We start from the raw sequence: 24,381 nt of genomic DNA, 5'->3' as shown, positions 1-24,381 counted from the left end.
ACAGATGCACACTGACTCCAGGGTACACACTTTAAAAACACAGCAAGGTGCTCCAGATGGATTACTGAAAGCTTCATTGAAGAAAGCTGAAAAAGATGAGGTCCATGGGTGGACAGATGTGGTGTGCTTTCAGGTTAAAATTTTCTACTAATAAAACAAAATTTGATACTAATTGAATATTTTCAATGTAATCTGCTGCTGCTTCTTTTTTAAATAGAAGCAAGTTGGTGGTTACAGTATTTTTAATGTGTTGGGGGTTTTTTTTGGTGGTTTTTTTGGGAGTGGTTTTTTTGTTGTTTTTTTTCAAAATTCCTTCTTTTAAAATTCACTACAAATAAGACAGTGAAAAATAATGTCACTTTCACAGGAATTTAAAGATAGTCTGCTTTTGTAGACAGTGTCTTTCTGAAGTTTTAAAATAATTTAATTGTTATATAGCAGAAAGTTTTTCTTTGAGTCTCAGAGAGGTAAGATAGACATTGTTAAGCTAGAGGTAGAGAAACAGCTGCTGAGTTTTGTTGTGTTTTGTATGTGGTTAAATATATGCAGAGGAGTAAGCTTTCAATCCACTTGAATCATTTGGGCTTTTGTTCTTGTTTTATTATTCTCTTACTTAAACCTGGATAATGTACAACAGAGAAATTTCTCAAATGTCATTCATCTGCTTGCAGCTGCTTCTGAGATAAGACTTCAAAAATATCACTAGGCACTTGAGAAAGGAATTTTTTGGGACATTTTGCTGTTTGCTCTTCCCTGAGACTTTTTTAGAACAAAACAAATACTATGGCAGAATGATGGAAGAATGACTTTATGTTTTCCCCATCCTTGCTTCTCTTGCCTGTTGTCCTCCCTGTATGATCTGGTAGGGTCAGTCGCTAACTAATCTTGAATGTCTTAATAATATAACACAGTGTAAGAGGATGAAGATTTTTTAGTAGAACTCATAATGCCTACATTTATTTAGGAATTAAGAAATAATAGCTCAGGTGTCTCTACATGGAAGTCTTTCAAAAGCAAAATCTCAGTGGATGCCTCTTGTCCTTTTGTAGCAAGAATGATCACAGGTGTTCAGGCACAATTATAGCCTATGCACCTGCATGGTGGTAGCTGCAGCAGCCTCCATCACATACGTGTAGGCTTGAATAGACCTTTGATCTTCATGCTTTCTGTCTTTAGAAATGTTCTAAAATGCCTAACACTTAATAAAGCCTTGTGTTTGGAAATGCAAAACAGTTTGGTTTTCAAATGGCTCTAATCCACAAATGTATTTGCAGTTTTGAAGCAGGACTGAATGCTTATCAGAAGTTGGAAAATTCTCCCTTGAATGCCAATTTTTACTTCAAAAGAGAGACAGACTGTTGCCATGGGTCTCTCACTAACTCAAGCCAATAGGTGTCTATCTAGAGAAAGCAGCTACAATGTATAAACTTGTGACTGATAATCAGCAATAGACACATGAAAAATGTGATTGCTGTCTGCTCCATCTGAAAAAGGGAGAGGGAGTACGGAGACTAATGAAACGAAAATCTGTCATCTTTCATAAAGAGGAAGCAAACAGTTTTTCTGTTCTGATGCCTGAGAGCCCCTGAATGGTAGGAAAGAATATAGCATCAGTGAAAAAAAAAAAAGAAAAAAGAAAACAAAACAACAAAGGTTATCTTCTGAAAGAAATTGTAACTGATGAGTATTAAAATTAGCTAAATTTTTACTAGCAAATTGTTCAGTTAAAACAGTCTCTTTTCAAGTAAATTTTCCTGGTTTCCATGGAGAGGACTTATCCAGCTAAAAAGACCCAACTAATTCCCTTGACAAGGGCATGAGACAACTTGTGTCAGAGACATCCCCACAACAGTCCCTAGGGCTCTAACATACCATCAAAATAGTAAGGATTTTTAAATTTTGCAAAAAAGAAGGATACATCATATTTTTGTGTGTTGGCCAGTGGAACAGGACTCACATGGTGACAAATCTGTTCCAGCCTAAGGAATACAGTTATTTATGCACCTTCTTTTCTTCTCAGTTATACCATTTTTTGGAGAGAAAAGAGATGCAGGGGAGGAGGAGGGACTTTATATATTTTCTTTCCTCTGACTCTCCAAAGGCTATCTGAAAAACACAATGAGCACAGCCTTTAAGATGTGCTGATGTTGAGAATGAGTCGCTTGGTGTCAGGGAGCAATATTTGATCATTCTGACTGCTTCCTGATGCACCTGAGATTTAGAGACCAAAGTGATTAATAGCTGGGCCTGATTAAAAAAAATGAATTAAATTAATTAAATTTTAAAAAAATTAAAAATAACTGAATGTATTTATATTCTCAGCCTGGCACTCCTGCCATGGGTATGACATGTAGAAGTACTCCTGTGATGTGTCAAGAAGCAATAATGATTCTAATAAGACAGGTAATTTAGGTGGTTTGTAAAATAGGATGGAGTAGTACTAAGTGAACGCATGCTTCTGTATCTTTTTTGTATTATAGGGGAAGTGCTAAACAATAAAGGAACTTAGCATCTGCAGCCAAAGTATTCCAGTTTATTTCTCTATATTCATCCAAATTTTTAGGCAACAAAATAAAAGTAGTCTCATGTACTGGAGGTAATCTCTTTCCTGAAATACTATACCATCTATGTTTAAATGTCCAGATATGAACCCAGATGCCTGTCTTAAGGAATCTAATATTTAAAAATAGAAGTATGTTCCAAACCTCTCATTCTTCTGCAGCTACATATGATGCATACCATTTATCTAGTGTTTTTGTGGACTTTTACAATCAGGAATAATAATTCCTGGCATTACATTGGTACATTAGACATAGAAGAAGGTCTGAATAATAATATGCCTATCTAGCAGGCCTATGCCATCTCTGTTTTGGGGAAAACACAGAATTTAGTAGCAACTGAAATTAAATTGTATATATTAATAGTTATTTCATCAAGTATGCTAGATAGAAACTGGGTTAAGGAAACCGACAAGCAGTATGCCTGGATTGAATTTTGTTGAAATATATGACAAAACCTGTCTTTGCTAGTTGATAAAGTTGCATGATTAATGGAAATAAAATACTCATTCGTAAGCTTTGTAACCTTTCTTTGTGTTATGCAATTAAATATGTCTCACTTTGTTGTCAGTCATTATAGGGAAATTTTAAGGTGTATTTGTCCCAGTTTCATGTGTCCAAAGAGATTTTGTTGCACATATAGAATTTAAGTCAAATGCCAGCTGCTTGAAATTCATGGCTAGAATTATCTGAATGTATTCTACCTGTAAAAAACAGCTTACAAATCATAAAGTAAAACTGTGAGGGTACAATAACCAGAATTCAGGAATTTAAGGAATTCTTGCTCATTCTGCAAGACCTGAACTGTATACTTATTTAAAAATTTATGTCACTGCTTAAGACACAATATTCTGATCATAAACCTCAGGTTTTTTGAAAGGTGCTCCTTGTTAATTTTTCTGATACTATAATTCCTTCCACAGTTCCTTCCATTTAATTTAATTCAACACTGCCTTTGATATGCATAAAAAATATGTCATTTGCATAAAAAATAGTAAGAATTTCTTGAAAAAGAATTAAAATAATGGTCAAATATCCCATTTTACTCTAAGTATCCTCTGTCTTTTGAACCCATCTACCTTACTTCAAATAGTGGTTGCAGTGAGTGAAAAATAAGTAAAATGGTATGCAAATTCCAGCAATCCACTGTGTCCTCTTTTTGTTATGTTTTTAATTTATTTTTAAATTTATTTTTTATATGTAAAACATTCATAAAACATCATTGGAATTACATCTGGTAAATTTGCATGTTCTTGCCCTGTTGGGAGTTCTGCTGGACCTGAAATTGTAGACGCATCTCAGGTACTACTGATGCTACTTTAAGTGCAACCCTTGTGTTTAACACAACACTGGCCCGTACCATGGTGAAACTGTAAAGCCTTTGAGTGCTGTATGTTCACTGTTCTGTGAGGACAAAAAAAAACCTCCTACATTCAGATCCTTTCCACATACTTTTCATGAAGTCAGACAGCTTTGTATCATGTCAGTGTAAAACTAGTGAGACACAAGGACAGACCTAAGATGAGTTTAGGGCACCCTCCTGGCCTCTCTCCAGTAGAGTCGAATGCCATTTAGGTTTGTGCCAGCAGTAATAATGATTTAAAGCTTTTGCTTCTACTAATGCATTGATTAGAGAGAGAAAAGGCCTCCTGGACCGAGGCCCATGTTTGAAAGATAATCTCTAGGTACTCAATCTGTTATCAAATCATTTTCTCTGAGAAACATTCACATAATTTAAATTCTGCAAAACATGTATCTTTCTTCTCAGGATCTAAAACTGAAAGGTTACCCGGCATTAGAAAAAATAGCTGTTGGTTATAATGTAAGTAATATTAAAAGATTTCTGTAATATCCTGGTTCTGAATTCCTGCATCTTTTATCTCTCAAACCTTTTCTATATCAACTGGTAGTTTTTGTAGAAGGTAGACAATAAAGAAGCTGAGCTGGTGTACACCCGTTCACATAAAGTACATTAATGTCTTCATCATGGTATTCCAAGACAGTTTCATTACAAGTTCTTCAGTAACAAAAGTATTTTTTTACCTGTCCTGCTTTTGCATTTTCACAAACAAATGTTTCATAGTAATTGGCAAATTCTGGTGCATGATCATTTATGTCCAAAATCTGGATGTAGACAGGTATCTGGCTACTTTGTTTAGGATTATCTGAAACAAGAAAATTATTTATAGTACAAAGCAAAGTTTACAGTCTTGTAAAGACTACGAAAAGACTTGAAACTCTTTGACTTTTTTTTTCCCAATAATTAAGAGAAATGTTAGTTTATCTTGATTATATTAAACCAACTATATTTCATTTTCTACTGTCATACATTCTGTATTCCTAAAAGCCCTATATATACTGGGAACATTATAGTATAGGTATTCCGATATAATAGCATACTTAAATTGATTTGCATTAAAAACAGATCACTGAGTTACTATTGAATTAAATTCCATTCATCAATGTGGTAAATGATTAACTGGAAAAGCTGTTTCCTGAGGCCAAACTGTCAAGAACATTTACTTGTTTAAATCAGTAAAGCAATTAAACAGTGTCAGTCAACAACACTATTACCCCCCAAAAAACAACCAATGAGCCCAAAGGTGTCCTTTCTCCCCAAAATGTAAAAATCAGAACAAAAAAGAAGATATAAAGATGTCATCATAAACTATTTAAAAAAATATATAAAAATGAAGCCCACATTTTAACAATGAAAAGGCATTTATGAGAAAAAGGTGTCAGTCTTTCTGAAAATGGGGGTATAATTCATCTCCCCATAGTACCCAACTCCCAGAATGTTAGGCATATAGACTCCTGGGGAATCTTTAGGGAGAATGAATGGAGAAAAATGTTGTTCCTCAAAATCAATATCTGTTTCACCCCTGATGACTGTTATCAGTTGGCTGAAAAAAAGAAAAAAAAAAAAAGAAAAAAAAAGTGGGTAAGGCAAGCGAGAGAGAGATGTAAAAAGGTCCACTGGAAAAATAAAGAATCCAGCTGAAAAACTTAGGGACAGGGTTTACTTAAGACATGGAGGGGAAAAAGTTTCCTCTACTCTTGTCTTCAAATGAAGTTGTTTCCTGAGATAAGTAAAAACAGTTGAGGCAAAGCATAATTTCTTCCCCTGTTTACAGAGGTCATTCTAATAATATATGATTTGTCAATCATGCACATATTTGTTTTCCAAGGAATTTCCCAAAGTTTAGGATGCCAATGCATCCCACATGTACCAAATTATTTGCTGAGAATTCTCAGGGAACCAGTTAACTGTCTTAATATATACTGTACATGGATTTGTTGAGCCTGAGAATTCCAAGTTATCTTTTTATAAGTGGGCAAAGATAATCCTAAAATAGTAAATTGAGCTGTGGAATTTCAGTCTTTTCTCAGTATTAATGTTCTTCCAGGATAAATGATCTCCAACTTACTGACTTCAGTTGCTATGACAGTGATGTTATGCCAGGGAGTTTCTTCCCGGTCAAGTGGCTTGGAGATGAATAAGGATCCATTTCCTGAATAGATGTTGAATATTCTGTCAAGGTCAGTGTGTCGATCCACAGAATATCTGTCAAGATATAGTACAGCTGAACTTCACTATCCCCTGTTATAGTCACTATTTTATCTCAGACTACTCTAGAAGTTTTCTAATTTTAACTGTGGTTAATCAAGAATGTTTTCTTTACAATTAACCTAAGCTTTCCTACCTGAGGAGTGCAGCATATTACAGATCCTGAGAAGCAATTTTTTAAGGCAGGTGGGAGGGATGAAGAGCAAACTATTTATATGGACAGTTTATTAGACTGTTACTTGAAATTAGATTTAAGCTTGTAGAGTGAATGCTGGAATAACAAGTAAAAATGAACATTCTTAGATTATATTTTTGCAAATTGATTGTTTCTTGGAGAACTCAGTCACTGAAGGACATATTACAGATGTAATTAAGTATCATGTTATAACAAGATATTTCTAACTATCACAAGAACCAACAAAACCACCAGAAAAATTTTGTATTACTTGTTTTTTAATGTGGAGGCTCTCAAAATCCTATTTTCTGACACTTGCTTTTGCTTTGTTCTTTCAATCGAAGTAAAAACTTGTTTTACAGCTGTTTTTTAATTAGTCTAGTACTTACCAGTGACTGTCAGACTGGACTGATAATTTATACATAGGTTACTCAAAAATATTTTATTTTCTTCCTCTACTCACACCTCCTACCTCTAACTGTACTGACAGCTAAATACTGACCTCTCCTTCCTTTCACCTGGTGTCTATAGTCTGTCCTTCAGAAGCATACCCTGCACTGTTCACTGTTTGCATTCAAAATGTCCCATAAATATTTCTCTGCTTGACACTTATCAGTAGACCCCATGAGCTTAATTACTCAAGTGGGCCCTATTCCAATTAATTTTCATTGTACTTTGTGTGTGAGACTTCCCACATCTAAAGCATCTTACGTTGTGTAATGGCTTACTTTATTGCATTCTTTGTTGTATCGGGATCTTGGGCTACAACCTGCCCAATAACACTTCCTTCCTTGGCATCTTCATCTACCTCTATTAAATACCAGGGTCTGCTGAACACTGGAGGTTCATCTGTGTCTTCCACAGAGATTTTGACAAAAGCTGTGTCTTTGAATGGCCCCAGCTGAAGAAAACGAGGATCAGTGTGAGTGTTGGTTGCTTCCACTCTTAAGGTGTATAACATCTTGTTTTCAAAATCCAGATGCTGGGGAACAAATAATAATAATAATAATAAAGAAAATTATGTCGCTTTACAAGAAATGTGAGTCAGTTTTATAATGTTGAAGTATAAAATGAAAAGTGTAGACACTTTTAGCCACAAGAAACTCTAAAATTTAATTCATTTTGGAGAAGATCTTAGGGCTTATTCTAGGTGTAAGAACTATAAAGAAAATGAGAGGGCAGCAAGGCTATTATGATCCCTCTGCCTACTATTTGTTCAGATTCCTGGAAAAACAGGTATGTTCCATCTATGAACACATAAAAGGAGGAAAAGAAACAGGGAAGCTGGACTTAATCCTCAAGTCAGAGCTGCTAACAGTCTTATTTGTTTCATCTCATTGGTAGGAAGAAGAACAGTTATCCTAGCTCTCTACTATATTTCCTTTTTCCTTACTCTTCCACTAGTGCCATCTACTCTTACCTATTTAACATCAGGAGCAACCCAGACCTGTCCCTGCCCTCAGTGTTCCAGAGAACAAAGAAAAACTACAAAGCCTGACTTCCATTTTATGACATATTTATATTATGCATATCCATATATGTCTATGTACATATACATTCATATATGGATGCAATACATGCACGCACATATATATATGTTTCCAAAATATATGTGTATAGGTCTGTGCTAGAGATAAATGTGTTTATTTATCATTAGATATCATAATATATTTCTTACTGATATGTTCAGTAAGAAGAGAACCATAAATAGTTGGCAGAGTTTAAATGTGAACTAAAAAGTAACCAATAAATCTTTCAGAGATGGATTAACTTTTGGATTAAATTTCTGCCCTTGTCATTACTCTTCTGACTTGTTTAACATAATATCTAACAACTGAAGTTTCACCAGTGTTGGACTTAAAGCAAGACAGATTTTAGGTAATTGAGATACCTGACTGTTGGACAGGTTAGAGAGGGACAGTTTAGCCTTGGAGGTGTAAGTTCACCCAATTTCAGATGAGCCTCCAATCCTTGTGAGCCTTACTCCAGCATTCTGCACAGATACCACTGTGAACTGAACCTCTCCAGAATTTAACAGCTCTAAGTTGAAAGTAATGCATGTGAGAGTATATATATTGAACAGACAGCAGCCACTGAAATATTGCTTTATGTGAAGTGACATGCCAGTAGATTTCCCTCGAGACTTGAAAATAACAGATATCAGCTGAAGAGAGAGAAGAACAAAACTAATACAACAACTCCTTGGCAGCCTGACCCCTTGTGAGAGCTACCCTCCCTTCCCCTAGAAAAAGAAAAATAACTATAACACCTGGAGAGCTAAGCACATATAAAAAAGAGGGAGAAAAAATAAACCTTTTTGACAGTTATAATCCCTTCTTGTGTGTCCTTGTCAGTGGTGATATCAAACATGTCTGATCCATCCCCATTGGAGATGCTATACTCAATCTCTGCATTTTCTCCCACATCAGGGTCTGTGGCTTTAATTCTGCCAAGAGGAGTCCCAGGTGGTGCAGACTCAGGAGAGCTGAACTGATAGGTACCTGGAAAAGCAGAATGAAGCATTTATTATTTTGAGAAGTTTTTTCTTCTGTACAATAAGCATCTTTAATTTTGTTTTTTTCAAGTAACTTGATTTTTGAAAAGCTTTAAGAAAAATACTGTTAGTCATACTAAACTTTAAAATATACTTGATTGACAAACTGTCAAAAAATTCAAGAAATACTTAAAGCGATTTAATACTGCTTTTTTAACGGTTTTGGGGTGGGATTGTTGTGGGTTTTTTTTGTTGTGGGTTTGTTTTGTTTTTTTTTCCTTCAGTTATGAAGAACAGAGAAGTAAGACTTTGGTTGTTCAGAAGTATAATTTTTTCTCTCTCTCAATTTTCTAGAAATGTTTCAAAATATATTTAGAAGTAGTATGGGATTTTGTTTTATTTTCACAAGTCACAAGAGTCATAGAAACCAGTGTGGATTTTGGAAGGAGACTGAAAGATAGTAGGCTTTTTTTTTGTTATTCCTTTGAATATTATATTTAAGATTTGTAGGTGTTCTGTGAGAAAGTAATTCATTCATTTATTATTGGTAATACATACCAAAGATTCATGGTGAAAAACATTTGAATACATATTCAGGTTAATTGCTATACTTAATTGAAAGACAGATACATTCAGATTTTCTTTAATTTCATCTGCACATACTTTTGTGCTCTTTAAGTGACTGATTTCATTTAATCTTTTTATAATCAGTGTTTCCTACAAAGAGTTCTCTCAACATATATATATTAGTTTTGCCTATTTATGGGAAAAGCTATTTTTATGCATTTTCTGAAAACATTTGCAATAAAAATCTACTTATAAAGACAAGGTGTTGCAGAAAAAATATTAATCAGATGATTTTTGTTGACCAGTAATAACTAGACAAGACTTTTTGTCACTAGCAAGACACAAATGTTTCTAGGTTAGTATTTTCTGCTTTTGCTGTCAAGAAAATATAAAAAAGTAACCCTGATATATCCAACATTTTACATGTGACATTCCAGAATCTGAGGATTCTTTTGATCTGTTTTTTTCATGTAAATTAATACTAATTTGCTGCGTGAAGTATTGACTTGTAGTGAAGTACAGTGAAGTATCTTTATCACAACTATCCTGTTCCTTCCATCTACATATCCTTTATTTCCATTTAAGGCACTTAAAGGATACTTTTAAGTACAAGGACTATACCAAACATCTGAGTGCTGAAGAAGATTCTATCCCAAGATGTACAGGCTAAGTACAAAAGAGTGTCACTACAAATACTTTATATCTATTGTGCAAAAAAATGGAAGGCAATGCTTGATCTTAAATTTGATTTATGCTTACAAATTCAAGGATGTAACTGAAAACTAGGTAGTAGACAGTTTGGCTGCAATCCCACAGACAAAACTGCATGCTATTCCCTTAAACCAGGCTGAAAATGGTGTAGAAGTTAGGATTCCTGGCAGCTAACTGGAATTGAAGTCTTACTCAAATTGACACGTTTTGCAGGTGAGCCGGAAATACCGTAAGAATATATTTACTCCTGCTACTTATGGCTTCTTCCAGAATAAATGACACCCTTGAGTGCTTTTGTATCTGAAAATATTCCTTATTTTTGTGTTGATGTGTGATTGCTGCTTATTTTCGACATGCGAGATGGCTGGTATGGTTTAGAGTAGAATTTAATTGAAAACGTGTAAGATTTTCATTTTAGTTCCATTTAAATCCATTTTAGGCCTGCATCTTTTAGCTATCCAGGATTCCTTTAAGGAAACAAAACAAACCAGAAAATCTGTTCCTTCTTAATGCAGCCTGAGCAGCCAGTACATCAGACTGCACTCTACTATTTTCCTTTCTTCTGTCCCTGTAAGAAATAAATCTTTGTTTCTTCAGTACCTTTACATTAACTTCTGTTGTTTCCATTTGCAGTTTACCTTCTGCTTTGAGCCACATTTTCACCTATTGTTCCCTCACATAAGAGAAAATGAAAGATAATTGGTTTTGAAAGGAGCAGAATTCCAGAACAAGATAGTTCTTTGAAGGTATGCTCCTCTTCATAACTATCTAAGCAGAAATCAAAACCTCTGGATGTTTTTTCTGTGTTTGATGTCCTATGAAGTGTTGAAGAACACCCTGCTGAGGAGAAAAAAGTAAGAGGGAAGAGTCATCAGCAAAATAAAAATGGCACCATTGAATAAATTCCACTGTGGGTCTTCCATTGTCTGATATGTTTCAGTGATGTTTAAAGTGCAAAGCTACAGATAATATTGCACGAGGCACGAAAATGTGTAAATTTCTCTATAATTAAGTACCATACCCAAAGCTTATTGAAATAATAAGAACTTCCATAGAACACAGGCTTCAGCTAATTTTGAAAGAGCATCAGAAGGAACAAAGGCTAAGGAGATTGAAAAGCCTAAGTTATTATGCAGCTTCAGGCATTCTTCATTCTGTATTTTTTAAAATTTAAATTAATGTAATTTGGCAAGAATTCATGCAATGCAATGATCCATGCCACATTCTAATGTAGGTTCAAGAATTCCTATTTTCTAAAATATTATGGCTATATAATGCCATATGTGTTTAAAAACTATACCCTCCTAAAGTCAAACAGGAAGATGGTTGAAAATTGCTGTGAATTTTCTATGTGACAATGATTCTTAGCAAGTAAAATCTGAGTGAGAATTGAAATGATGTTTTCTTTATGAGGATTGCAGTACTTCCCCACCCCGCTGTTTAAAAAACGATCTGTTATCATGAATACTCCCTGCTGCAGGAGAACAGGTTCATGGCCATCTAAAGAACCCAAAGGTGCACAAGTTTATCCTGATGGGGTCCACCCATGGGTCCCGAGGGAGCTGGCAGTTGCAATTGCTAAGCCTCTGCCCATCTTATTTGAGAGGTCATGGCAGTCTAGTGAGGTTCCCACTGATGGGAGAAAAAGTGACATAGCCCCTGTTTTTGAAGCGGGGGAAAAAACAGACCTGGAGAATTACAGGGCAGGTGGTCTCACTTCTGTGGGCAAAATCATGGAACAAATCCTCCTGGAAAATCTGCAGTGGCACATAGAAAATAAGGAGGTGATTGCTGACTGCCAGCATGGCTTCACTAGGGGCAAACCATGTCTGACCAGTTTGGTGGCCTTCTACAACAAGGCTACAGAGGAACTGATATCATCTACCTGCATTTTTGCAAGGCATTTGGCATTGTTCCACAAGACATTCTGGTCTCCAAACTGACAAAATATGGATTTGACAGATGGACCACTCAGTGGATAAGCAATTGGTTGTATGGCTGCACCCAGAGGGTTGTGGTCAATGGTTCAGTGTCCAGGTGGAGACGAGTGATGATGAGTGGTGTTCCTCAGGGGTCAGTGTTGGGATCAGTGCTGTTTAACATCTTTGTTGCAGACATGGGCAGTGGGATAGAGTGTATCCTCAGCAGGTTTGCTGACAATTCCAGGCTGTGTGTGTGGTTAGACAGAACGCAGGGCATCCAGAGGGACTTTGACAGTCTGGGGAGCCAGAGCTAATGAAGTTCAGCCTGGTCCTGCACTTGGGTGGGCACAACCCCAGGCATAAGTACAGGCTAGGGGATGAATGGATCAGAGAGCAGCCCTGAGGAAAAGGACTTGGAGGTGGTAGCAGATGAGAAGCTTGACACGAGCAACCAGTGTGCACTCACAGCCCAGCAAGCCAACCTCATCATGGGCTGCAATAAAAGAAGTGTGGACAGCAGGGTGAGGGAGGTGATTCTGCCCCTCAACTCTGCTCTTGTGCGACCACACATGGAGTATTGCATACAGCTTTGGAGCCCTCAGCAGGAATGGTATAAACCTGTTGGAGAGGGTTCAGAGAAGGGCCACAAAGATGATCAAAGGGCTGGAGCACCTCTGCTATGCAGACAGACTGTGAGAGGTGGGGTGATTCAGCTTGAAGAAAAGGCTCAGGGGGAGGCTTTATAGAGGGCTTCAAGTGCCCTAAGTGGGCCTACAGGAAAGCTGGGGTGGGGATTTCAGCAGAGATGATAGTGACAGGACAAGGGGTAATGGTTTTAAACTGAAAGAGAGCAGATTTAGGTCAGATATTAGGAAAAAATTCTTCAACATGAGGGTAGTAAGACACTGGAATAGGTTGCCTAGGGAGGCTGTTGATGCCTCTTCCCTGGAAATGTTCAAGGCCGAGTTGGATGAGGTCTGGTGCAGTCCAATGCACTGGTCTAGCGGTAGCTGTCTCTGCCTATGCATGGGGGTTGGATCTTGATGATCTTTAGATCCCTTCTAACCCTATCCATTCTATGATTCTATTAATAGATATTTTTTAAGTTATATGCCTAAAAGTTATAATCCTTTCTCCCAAGCTGTCAGAATTTTCTAATATTTGTAAAAATCTGCTCTAGTCTAACCTGTTTCTACTATTCTGGATGTACCCTATTGCCACGGTACTGAAGCATTTATCAAGTTTTTTTCAAGTCCAGTTCAATGTTCAGTCCTTGGTGAATCTGTAAAGAGAACAAGTTAGGTCCTTAATCAATGCCAATGAGCATTAAAATTTTCTGATGTGGACATTTTTCCAGCAGGCACTTAATGGAGACTGTAAATTTCTTACATTTGCAGTTATCAGACATTATAGTTATCAGACACTGATTATAACAACTTGGGATTGGATGCTGTGAAAGGATCTGTAGGGTGTTGTGAAGCTTTCAGTATTGTGCAGTTTTCTGTTTCTTGTCTTTATTTTTTTCTTTACTTGACAGATATTTTTTTAAAACTTAATTTTGTCAAACTGCTCTAGATTATCAAAATCATTTCCTATGAAGTGCTGAGCAGAGATTACAACTACTTAAACCAAATGCTTGGACCTCCAGCAGAGAGTATCACTTGACCAATTCTGTCTGTGAAAGGTGTTACATTAGAAAATTTGCTGACATATTTGCTTTCTTGAACATGTGGAACCACAAGTGCCTCCAAAAACTGAACCCTAGATTTTGTAATTAAATTACTCTAATGACTTTCAAGTCCTTGAAGTTAGCCTAGGATTTTGTTAGAGCTCACATTCCTGTAAGCAGAGTAAGAATGGGAATTTTATCATTCAAAGAAATATTTTGCTTTTACAAAAAATGGAAACAGAGATTCCCATTTGCCTTAATAATGCTGCAAGATAAACAGACACAGCAGTCAGCCAGAATTTATAATTAAAAAGGGGAGAAAAAAAGAAGATGCCAGATGGTGACAGTGATATAGCTGGTTTTAGAGAGGTTCTTAGGAAAACAATGGAATTATTAGATGCTCCATACTCTGGGGGAAGCGAGGTGGATTGTCATTGACATCAGTCAGGGTGATGTTCACGGTGGTGGTCCCTGATAGTCCTCCCATCTGGCCTCCCATGTCCTTGGCCTGGATGACCACTTGATATTGTTCCCTGTTTTCTCTGCTCATGTCTGGTAAAGCAGTCCTGATGATGCCTTGGAAGAGAGAGAAAAAAGGAGAGACAGAAAGGTGAAGGAGCAGAACCAGCAGCCACTTGAATCTCAGAGATTTTAAATGGATTCATTTGAAATATACTTTGCAGATGTTAATCCACAGAAATCAAAGCAAGGTTTTCTGCAATAAGCCTTCTTATCTGTGGCTCATGCGATTTTAAGAAAAAAGAGAAATGTAACAGAAACATTATTCATTGTTTGTGATGTGCTAAATCAGTGTAATTATTCTTTCAGTGACAAAAATATAAATATATTCATTTAATTAATGAAGTTTTCCAGCTACTATCCCCAGTTATTTTGTTCATGCATTATGTAATCTCCAGCTGTGGTGAGGTTTTGATATTATAGCACAAGGCTAAACTCTAAAATGCCTTGAATTAATTCTTTTGGACTGTAATAGATCATAGATTTTAATGCCCTATGGTGGACACAATCAGACACCTACAGTTATAATTAATAAGAAAAGTTGGATAAAATTGTAAAATTAGTGTTGGAAAACCTATTTTGGGTGTCCAATCTCAAGAATTTAATAGATGCTATTTAAATGTCTCAGACTCTTGTACAGCACATAAAAAGAGTAAAGATAAAATTAAAAAAACCCCTTGTAGTCTAGTGACTGTGATTTATATCTGATCCAGAATTTCCAGATTCTGACTACTGTACCTAGGCTTATTAATATATGTAACCTAAAAATCAAATTGGACAAACCAATTCCAAAAGTTCACACAAATATTTCTTTCTTCAGTCTGTGTCTTATCCAATTTCTTGTGTAAAAATGAAAAGGGTTTCCATTCATGCTTTACAATTTAAATGTATGAATGCTTCTTGCATCAAGTCTGAGAGCTCTGGAATTAGGGTGCAGTTTCAAAAAGCTCCTTGACTTCAAAATTGCCAGTTGTCAGGAATCTATAACAAACTTTTAGAAATATTTAACTTATCTTTGATGGTTTGTTTTTTTTTTTTTAACTTTGTAGTCTGAAACTATCCATCTCTTTTTTTCTTTTCTTAAAGAAAAACAGATTAAATTCCCAGAAATTGATGTAAAATAAGCTTTAATATTTTCATGATTTTTCTAACCCTTTACAAATTCTATATAATTTCTGAACTGTTGACCATTACAGTGTAGTCATCTTCCAGAAGTTTTATTCATGCCAGGTAAAGCTGTTCTTCTGCAACATTATTTTAACAAAAAATACATACTTCTATTGTGATTCCCAGATTAGTTTTCCATCAAGTTGTAGGATGCCGTACTCATGTTATAGCATTTAAATGCAAGCAAAAAGTGTCTTCAACCCCATGTCCTGTCTCTGTCACTGCAAAAATTAAGACTGTAAATCACTAACCTGTTTCTGGGTCCACTGAGAAATATGGTTGTCCCTGGAGGATGCTGTACACCACTTTGGCACTATTTCCATAGTTAGCATCATCAGCATCTGTGGCTGTCACTTGAATAACAGATGTACCTAAATGGGTATCAATCAAGGAATCAGCAGATTTTAAGAAAGCATCTACTTCTTGTAGAGTATATGCACTGGTTTCAGTATTGAATTCATTAAGAAATCAAACAGCATCTGGTGGACAAATCTGGTGCTATCCTATTCAAGCAAAAAGTAAAACTAAATTTCATCTTCCTTGTGACTAAAAATAAATTCTATACCACTTTGGGTTCATTCTTAAGTTAAACATAATCAAACGCAGAGACTGGTATGTCTTTGAAATCCAACAAAACATTCATGTGTTTTTTTGGTGATCAAACAGGTTTGTATTAATTTTCTGCTTATATAACAACTTCCAAACTCAGACTGAATAAACAATTTTCACCTACCCTAATTAATTTTTAAGGTTCCATAACAATTTATCTTGGGTTAGCAATAAGATATTCTGGAATTTTTTTCCCATGTAATCAAAATAATTCATCTATTTGGCAAATAGTTGCCATTAAATGGTAGTTAAGTTTTTCAACATTCATTTATTTTGCATGAAAATAGTATAAATGTATAGTATAAATGGCTATATGTGATTAAGAGCACAATGAGCCAATACATTTCATATGGTTTATTCATTAGAAGCAAGTAAAAGCTTCTGTAAAACCTTTCTTATAAGATACATAAATGGACAAAACTTTTCCTCACAAGCTTTCATTTCTAAGCCATTTTCAAGATACCAGGATATATTTTGTTAGCACAATCTAGAGCTGACAAATTTCTCCTTAAATACAGGCAGTCCAGTAGCTAGAAGTGTAAAGGTCCTTAACTCCTTGCCAAGGGCAGAAGGCTGACTCAGAAGTCTGCCCTATTGTTGGCTGCTTTTCATGTGTCTTACTTTCTTTATAAGAAATAGGTCTAGTGAGCACTGTCCACTTAAGTGATAACTATTCCTATTCCTTTTTTTTCTAAATCTCAGCGGTCTCAAGAAGTATGTAATTTCCTTTTGTTTTTCTTTCATTTCTTTTTTTTTTTTCCCTTTCTTATTTGTTTCAGTTTGTTTTAATGTATTCTCAATGTATCTTTCACTCAACTTGCAGACTGCTTTGTTGCCTTTGCATTTCCTGAATGTGTTGAATTTGCCAAACTTGGAGTGCTATAACATCAGCATTACTTTTTTTTCTTTTCCTTCTTTGCTTAGATGTACATTTGAGTCTGGAAACTTAAGTGCTTTGACAGGATGTACGTGGTGGATGGGGTCCTAATGTCAGGGTGGAAAATGCAGAAGGAAAATTCTGAAGATAACCTGAGAGTAGCAAATCTAGATTAAATCTGTGGAATAAGCATCGCTCTGTGTGTCCATGTGTGCCTATATTTGCATGAGTATCCACATAATAATGCAGAGTACAAAACCAAAATTGAATTAGAGACTGTCACTCCATATCTAGGACAGCATGAGTCCATGTCAGAACCAAGGCCCACTAACATACATTTCCAGAACTCATGAATCTGAAAAAGCATTTGAAATGATAATGCTTTTTCTGATTTATAATTGAGTGCTTTCTACTTTTTTTTGTGCTATTCAGTTTTTGAAAGAGTCCCTCTAGTATAATTAGGTCTCCTAGCAGGATACCAGAATATATTACAAAGCTGAAGTAAGTTGCTTGCATAGGATTGCTGTGGTGTAAAAGAGGTCTTCCACTAGGTGAGATAGGCACATATTTTGCTATATTTTCATCTAAAGTCATACTCTTGAGCATGCAGCTCGTGTTCTTACTTGATTCCTTTGCTTTACATGAATTAAAAGTACTTCTGACAGTCAGAAGAACATAGCTGCATCTATTTGAAAATGCTATTTTCCTGGTAACTTTTTTGGTAACCTTCATTTTGTACAATAATCATGAGCTTGGGTGATAAAAATTAGCACATTTTGTTATTAGCATATTATGCTTAAAGATTCCACCATGAATGCTGAATCAAAAAATGACAGTGTTTTGAATATCATGCAGAAAAAAAAAGTTATTTTCTAAAGGGAATTCAGTAACTTCAACTGCATTTGGAGTTTGATTGAGTTAGATTCTGATATTTTTTTATAAAAGTATGATTTCAGATCAATTAAAAAATTAAAAATAAGATGTTCTGTTTAGATTTGCCTTTCTAGTATTAAGTTTTCAAGAAATAATTTAGAAATAAAAATTTGAATATGCTGAAACAGGATATTTTTACACTATTTGTTTCCTTTTTATTTTTTCTCAAGTCAACTTCTGTCAAAATTGGCAGCTATTGAAAATTTCTGATTTTTACATAGAGTTCTGTGCATGTGTATTAGTGTCTACTTAAGAGAGAGCTCCACTCAAGGCAAAAAGGCTGTTTTATTTTCAGAAATAGAAGACCAGCTGGGGCAGGTGGAGAGGCAGGAAAGACTTTGTCTCCCTAAAGGAGAAGCTCTTGTGCTTGTTTCCTGTTTTCAAGCACAATGACAATCTGCTGTTCAGCAAGTTTATTCATGGAGGGAAGATTTTAGAAGCTTTTACAAGCTGAAAATATTTAGGACGGCTGTGGAAAAGGTTTGCAGGAAAAAATAGGAATTTTATTTGGCTAAAAGCCTAAAGAAGATAAGTGGACAGAGTTTGCTCAGACAGCATGACTCCAAGGATTATGAGGATGTGCTATGGAAATGCCCTTGCTGAAAACATGAGTAAAATTTTCAATGAGCTACAGAAGTATTTAGAGGAATTTAACCACTTTTAGTTTTGAGACCAGGTTGTACTCTCATGATAGGAATTTGTGCTTTGGCAGCAGACTGCGTAAATTATGATCTAAGAGCAGTCATGTGAGACTACTGAATTTTAAAAAGTTTAGAAACACATAGATTATTTCACCACCAAGGATCTCCTTACTACATCAGTTGGACTACATCATGTCAGACTGCTTTCTATACAAAGGACAGGGTTAAATAAGGTTGAGATATAAGTATTATGACTGAAAGACAACCCTACCTGGAAAGGTGATGTAATAGGGAACAGCAAAATGATGTTTTATATCAGAGCACAATTTAGCAGAGATTTCACTAAACTGATTTTTCTTTGACGCAGAAAAATCCAGAAGGTCAGAAGCATGAAAGATATGTAACGGCAAAGGAAAAGCAAAGGTAAAGCAGAAAAGGAACAAGTGTCAACAGGTAAATAGATAAATGATCCCAACTAGAAGAGGAATAAAAGGACATGACTGTGAAAACCAAATAAAGCCAACTTAGAACAAGTAGGGAACCTGAGGAAGCAGACTTAAGGAAGCGATCACATAACACTGGACAATTAAGAAGGGACTTAAAATGTGAAATGTAGTCCAGCCATGTATATTGAGCAGAAATGTATTAAATAAAAAAATAAAAAAATAAAAAACAAAAAAAAAGAGGAGGAGATGAAATATTTAATAATTTACATTTTACCAAGAACATGATTTTTAATAGTTTATCATACAGGTCTGATGTGAAACTTAATTTCACTTGAAAACATGCTGGTTTTTCACATGCAAGTGCTATTTTGTGTATATAGTGTCACATAATGGCTGTCTGAGAAGTCAGGTGAGGTGCTAACTCCTGTAGATGGGTATTGTGCCTTTGTTTTTGGCTGCCCCCTTATCTCCCATCCAGGAATCACAAAATTTTCACCACTGTGTGAAGTATTTTTAAATATATACATAACATATATAGAGAGAGAGAACATATATATACAAAAACAATGTGACTATGAGTAATTTATGAGAGATGCAGTAAATCCAAGCTGTACTGTGTGGTAGAGCCCTACTTCTTCCCTCAGGACTACCTTGAACTCCCTGTTTTACTCCATGTCACTGAGAGGTGATGGACATTATCACCCATTCAGAGATGCTATTTTTATGCAGCTTTCCTCTGTAAACAGTCCCCTGTATTTTCCTGGAATCATAGAATCGTTTTGTTTGAAAAAGATGTTTAAGATCATCAAGTCCAACCATCAACCAAGAACACTTCCAAGTCGACCACTAAACCACGTCCCTGTACGTGCCTTTTGAAAACCTCCAGGCATGCTAAATCAACCCGGGAAGCCTGTTCCAATGGCTGAGAATCCTTAGTGAATAATTTTTTCCTAATATCCAGTCTAAACATCCCTTGGCATAATTTGAAGCCATTTCCTCTTTTCCTGCCAGGTTGGAAGAAATCAAACCCCACCTCACTACAACTTCCTTTCAGCCACCTTTTCTCAATTTCCGTGAGCTGTACCTTGCAAGACTTTTGCTCCATAGTCTCCACTATCTTTGTTGCCCTTCTCTGGGCATGTTCCAGCAATTCAATATCCTTCTTATAGGCAGGGTCTTCAACATATGGTCTTACAAGTGTTGAGTAAAGGGACATGATCACTTCCCTGCTCCTGCTGGCCACATTGCTTCTGATACAAGCCAGGATGCTATCAGCCTGCTTGGCCACCTGGGTGCACTGCTGGCTGTTGACCCACACCCCCCAGGTCTCTTTTGACCAAGCAGATTTCCAGCCATTTTCCCCCAAGTCTGTAGTGTTGTATAGGGTTGTTGCAACTCAAGTGCAGGTTCTGACACATGTATAAATTTTATATATGTCTAATAAACAATAGGGAAATAATTCTCATAATTTCTTGTGTGTGGTGGGTTTTGATGTGTCGGGGTTTTGTTCAATGCATTCTTTTCTATGACAAATGAGTTCATATTTTAGAATGAATCAGTATTTAGGATTGTGTTATCAGAACATTCACTTAAGAAGTATATGCTAATGATTGTCAACCACATAGGAAGACGCAATGTGACTACAGTACTCTGTCTCTAATCTGCCTGAAATGCTGTGTGGGGTATAAGCTTTTGCTGTTCAATACAAAACATACAGCATTGAAAAACAGATGTCTGAAATTGAACAGGAAAAGAGTGGCTAAAGTTGAACAAAGCCTCCAGCCCTCACCCTCCTGCTGTTCAATACCTTGATACCGTAACTATTTTCTTTTGACAGTAATTGTAACTGTGAAGGGCATCAGATGCCCTGCATGAGAATTCAAAAAGTATTACTGGTAAAGTAACAAGTGGGAAACAGTAAAAAGAACAAGAAGTAGTTTGAAGTATTTGTGTGTGTGAACAGCTCTGTGTATGTTCATTCTTTTGAGAAGCTTCTTTTCTCCTTTTCACCACAGAGAAAGTCACTTCCAAAGCAGTAATACAGGTGCCATCAGTGGCAGTTATAACACAGAGAAAAAAGTAGTTAGATTCTTTGAAGTGTTAATATTGACTAGCATTTAGATTGCATTTCCTGGTGACTAAACAGGTATAGTATTAAGTGATCTGTCATCCATAATAAAAGAACTACAGCTTAGATGTCTTTTCCATTTTGTTTAACATAGTGTGTATACTTACAATTAGAAAACATGCTTTTAGGCAGAGCTAACATCAAAAAGAAATTAAGACCAAAAGTGAAAAGAATGAATCAATAGATTTTTCTCAAAATTTCTATTAAAAATAGTGATGATTCTCACCAGTAGGATGCTTCTTGACCTGAGCATGCTATACATTATTGTAAGGCTGTTCTAACTAGAATTCTTTACTAATCAAACAAATAAGTTAATGGAGCAATGAGTAGTGCTGTAATGTGGCAGTTAATTATCTTGCTTACTCTTGCTCTGACCGCAGTGATTTCCACAGTATCTGGAAATAGCCCAGCTTTACAGACTGACAGCTGCCATCCATGGAAGGTCAGTCACAGGAACTCCACCACTGAAGAATCCTTGAATGTTTGTTTCATTTTCAAAGATAGGAGCTGTTAAGTTTATCCCTTTGTTTCATCTTAATTTCTGGAATACTCCAAAAGAGGGAAACAGCTTTTGGCTGTTTTTGCAATAAGCTTAGGAAGACGTTGTTCCTGTTGATTCTCTTGGGAGAAGTAGTAGTTTGTAAAGGCTGCAGCACCCTTATCTATTGATTAAAATCCCAATTCCCACCCAACAGTACCAACACAGTTTTTAGTTCTATTTATAGTTTTTAATTTATGAAATAATGTAGTCATGCTAAAGATGTTATTTCTTCACTACTTTAAAAAGATTTCTGCTTTTCCCTTTTCATTTGTCAAAAGAAGTTACCTGGGGTCCTCCATACAATATCTAAGGGTTTCACTTAAGACCAAAAAAGCAATCTTAAGTTTTCTAAATTAGCCAATTTTTAAGACTAACCTCTGAGTTCCTGATGTGCATGCCTGTACAGTTTTGTATTTTACAATATAACACAGATGGGCTTATGATTTTTAGGAAGGAACAAGTTAGCTTTCTGTGCTTATTTTTCACTTACTCTTAATTTGAACTCTACTTTTCTATTTCTTTATCAGATTTTGAATGTCTCATGATTGGATTTCCATCTCTGACATGGAACTAGAACTTCAATCTCATTTTCATCGTCGAAGTTCTTATGCAATAAAGCTTTAACAGAGTTTCTACCTTTTGCCAGCGCTGCAAACAGGTGCAATTTGCAACCGTATGTAAATCAATATTATGATTTTGCAAATGTAGTACATTATTTTTAAGACAGACATTATCATTTAAGACAGATTGGCCTCATATCCATTTTTTTGCAGGACATTTTAAAAATCTGTGAGAAGTCCTGCCTGGTTAGTGATAAATTCTGTCTCATTAAATATTAACACAGCTGTGGAAATAGTATTTTCTACTAAAAATGCAGTAAATTAACAATATTGACAAACTTGAATTTCTATTAATTTACTATATGTGATTCGTGATAGTTTCTTTCTTCTCTTTCTCTGAGAAGTGGAAATTACAATAAAGGCCTGTAATTTGGACTAGAGTGCAGTCTAAAAGAAATTAATTCCAGGGTTTTTTTAGTTATAGGATTTAAAAAATTGCATTATTTAGAGTACCATTTTCAGATAAAAGCAGAACAATTCTTGAGCTTGCATGGCTATATATAAGTGAGTATACATCTAAGTATACAGGTGTTTATCTGAATGCCATGGAATGTTAAGTAGGGTCACTCTAGGGACTTCTCTGTTACTATTTGCAGACATCTTCAGAAGTACTCAAATGTCCTGACTATAATCTGGTTCTGCTAGAGACTGTTGAGTTTTCACTATCTTAGCAAATTGATCACAAGTGCATTGGCTACTGATTGCAAGATTATCATGGCTTGGCTTTGTGAATGAAGATTTAAGATCACAGTAAATGACAAACATCATGTTGTATTGATTCCAAATTGCTTTTTTGAGAAATATTGTTAGAAATACCTGAGCTCCTATAGAAATATTTAGGCATTGGGGTATTTAGGCCTCAGTGAAAATTGTTTAGAGAAATGCTCTTAAATAGTTTTTCTGTCTGCCTCCAGTAGACACATGTTCCTGACAGCCAATGAATCTTTTAAAATCTTATTCATGAAGTCAGTATGTATTAATCTTCTGGGCCATGAAATGTAAGAGTTTGTTTGGTTTTTTTCTTTTCTATCCTCTTGCTTAACCACTTCAGTGCACTAAAGAAGTGGTTATTATTTAGTTGTGTTTTTTTGTTTTTGTTTTTTTTTTACAACTGTCACATATTTTGACTTTATGAGGAAATAAAGCTTTCAATTTTTTGTTTATATCTCCAATGTATTGTGTACATAGCCTTATTTATCACAGGCTATTTATCATTTGCCTGAGAGCAGAGTGAAGTTACTGTTATTGAGTTGGCTTTCTGACAAGAAGCTGTGATGAGAATTTATGTTTTATTGGCAACACCTCAGTTAAATGCAGGACATTCACACACTTGTACATAATTCAATAGACAGCAAGTTAGGTTGTTTTGTCAAACAACCTTTTTGTGTTTTAAATATGAAGATTTGAACAACTTTCATAAAGAATAAAAATGATACTTGCACAGATCTTAGTAATGCTTTATCTTAATTTCACATTGTCACATATCTATGAGGTTGTAGGAAAAAGCTATTCTGGATAGTCTTTTGAGGCATTTGGTATGATAGCAGTTAATAAAGTAAATGTGAGCATCAAGATTGCTGTCATAGTGAAAACTTGCAGATGTGCATTTTGCTAGATACTAAGAAAAATACAGTTTGCAATGAGAAATGCTGTAAGCTGTCTTATTTTTTGTACACAGTGAAGATGAAAATCGGTGGTAATAACACAGGATAGTTTTCAAATAAGCAGGAGACAGACAAGATAGTCCAGTATAAGCCTTTTCTTACCTTCATTTTCTTGACGCAGTGAAGCCTGTGTATTTCACATAAAATTTCCAAAATGACTGTGTGATTGGCAAGGTGGAAAAATGTTGACATAATATGTCAACATGGAATTCAATCTGACTCGTTAATCAAACAAATAAAAACATGAATACAGTAAAAGCCACTTCTCTAATTAATCTTCTATATTTCTAGAAACTTATCATCAATTCTCATATCTATTTCCATGATTTAAATGAAAGAAACAGCATTTTATTTCTGTGATATATATAAACATACATGTCTGATATATACATCTATATGATATATATGGTCACATTTTATGAGAAATATGCTTATTTTAAAATATTTTATCCATTATAATCCTTCCATTCCAGTAGACACCTATTTGACAGTGTTTTTAAAAGAGAATCATTGATTTGTTCTGGAGAAGTACTGTTCCTTTCCTGAGTTTACTAATTCCAGGCTGGTGGTAT

General features: G+C 35.5%; 1 protein-coding gene across 1 annotated transcript in view; it reads right to left on the bottom strand.

Moving 5' to 3' along the window:
• Positions 1-24,381, bottom strand: part of CDH9 (cadherin 9) — a 92,386-nt gene that overhangs the window by 10,238 nt on the left and 57,767 nt on the right. The window contains exons 4-9 of the mRNA XM_071736633.1: positions 15,602-15,721; positions 14,073-14,240; positions 8,615-8,802; positions 7,030-7,283; positions 5,987-6,123; positions 4,602-4,723 (exon numbers count right to left, since the gene is read on the bottom strand). Coding sequence (XP_071592734.1) covers positions 4,602-4,723; positions 5,987-6,123; positions 7,030-7,283; positions 8,615-8,802; positions 14,073-14,240; positions 15,602-15,721 — 989 coding nt within the window. The remainder of the gene's footprint in view (positions 1-4,601; positions 4,724-5,986; positions 6,124-7,029; positions 7,284-8,614; positions 8,803-14,072; positions 14,241-15,601; positions 15,722-24,381) is intronic.

Source organism: Heliangelus exortis, chromosome 2 (assembly GCF_036169615.1).
Source record: "Heliangelus exortis chromosome 2, bHelExo1.hap1, whole genome shotgun sequence".
Taxonomy (NCBI): Eukaryota; Metazoa; Chordata; class Aves; order Apodiformes; family Trochilidae; genus Heliangelus; species Heliangelus exortis.
The sequence above is the reverse complement of the archived record's forward strand: the minus strand, read 5'-3'. Positions and strand labels throughout refer to the sequence as shown.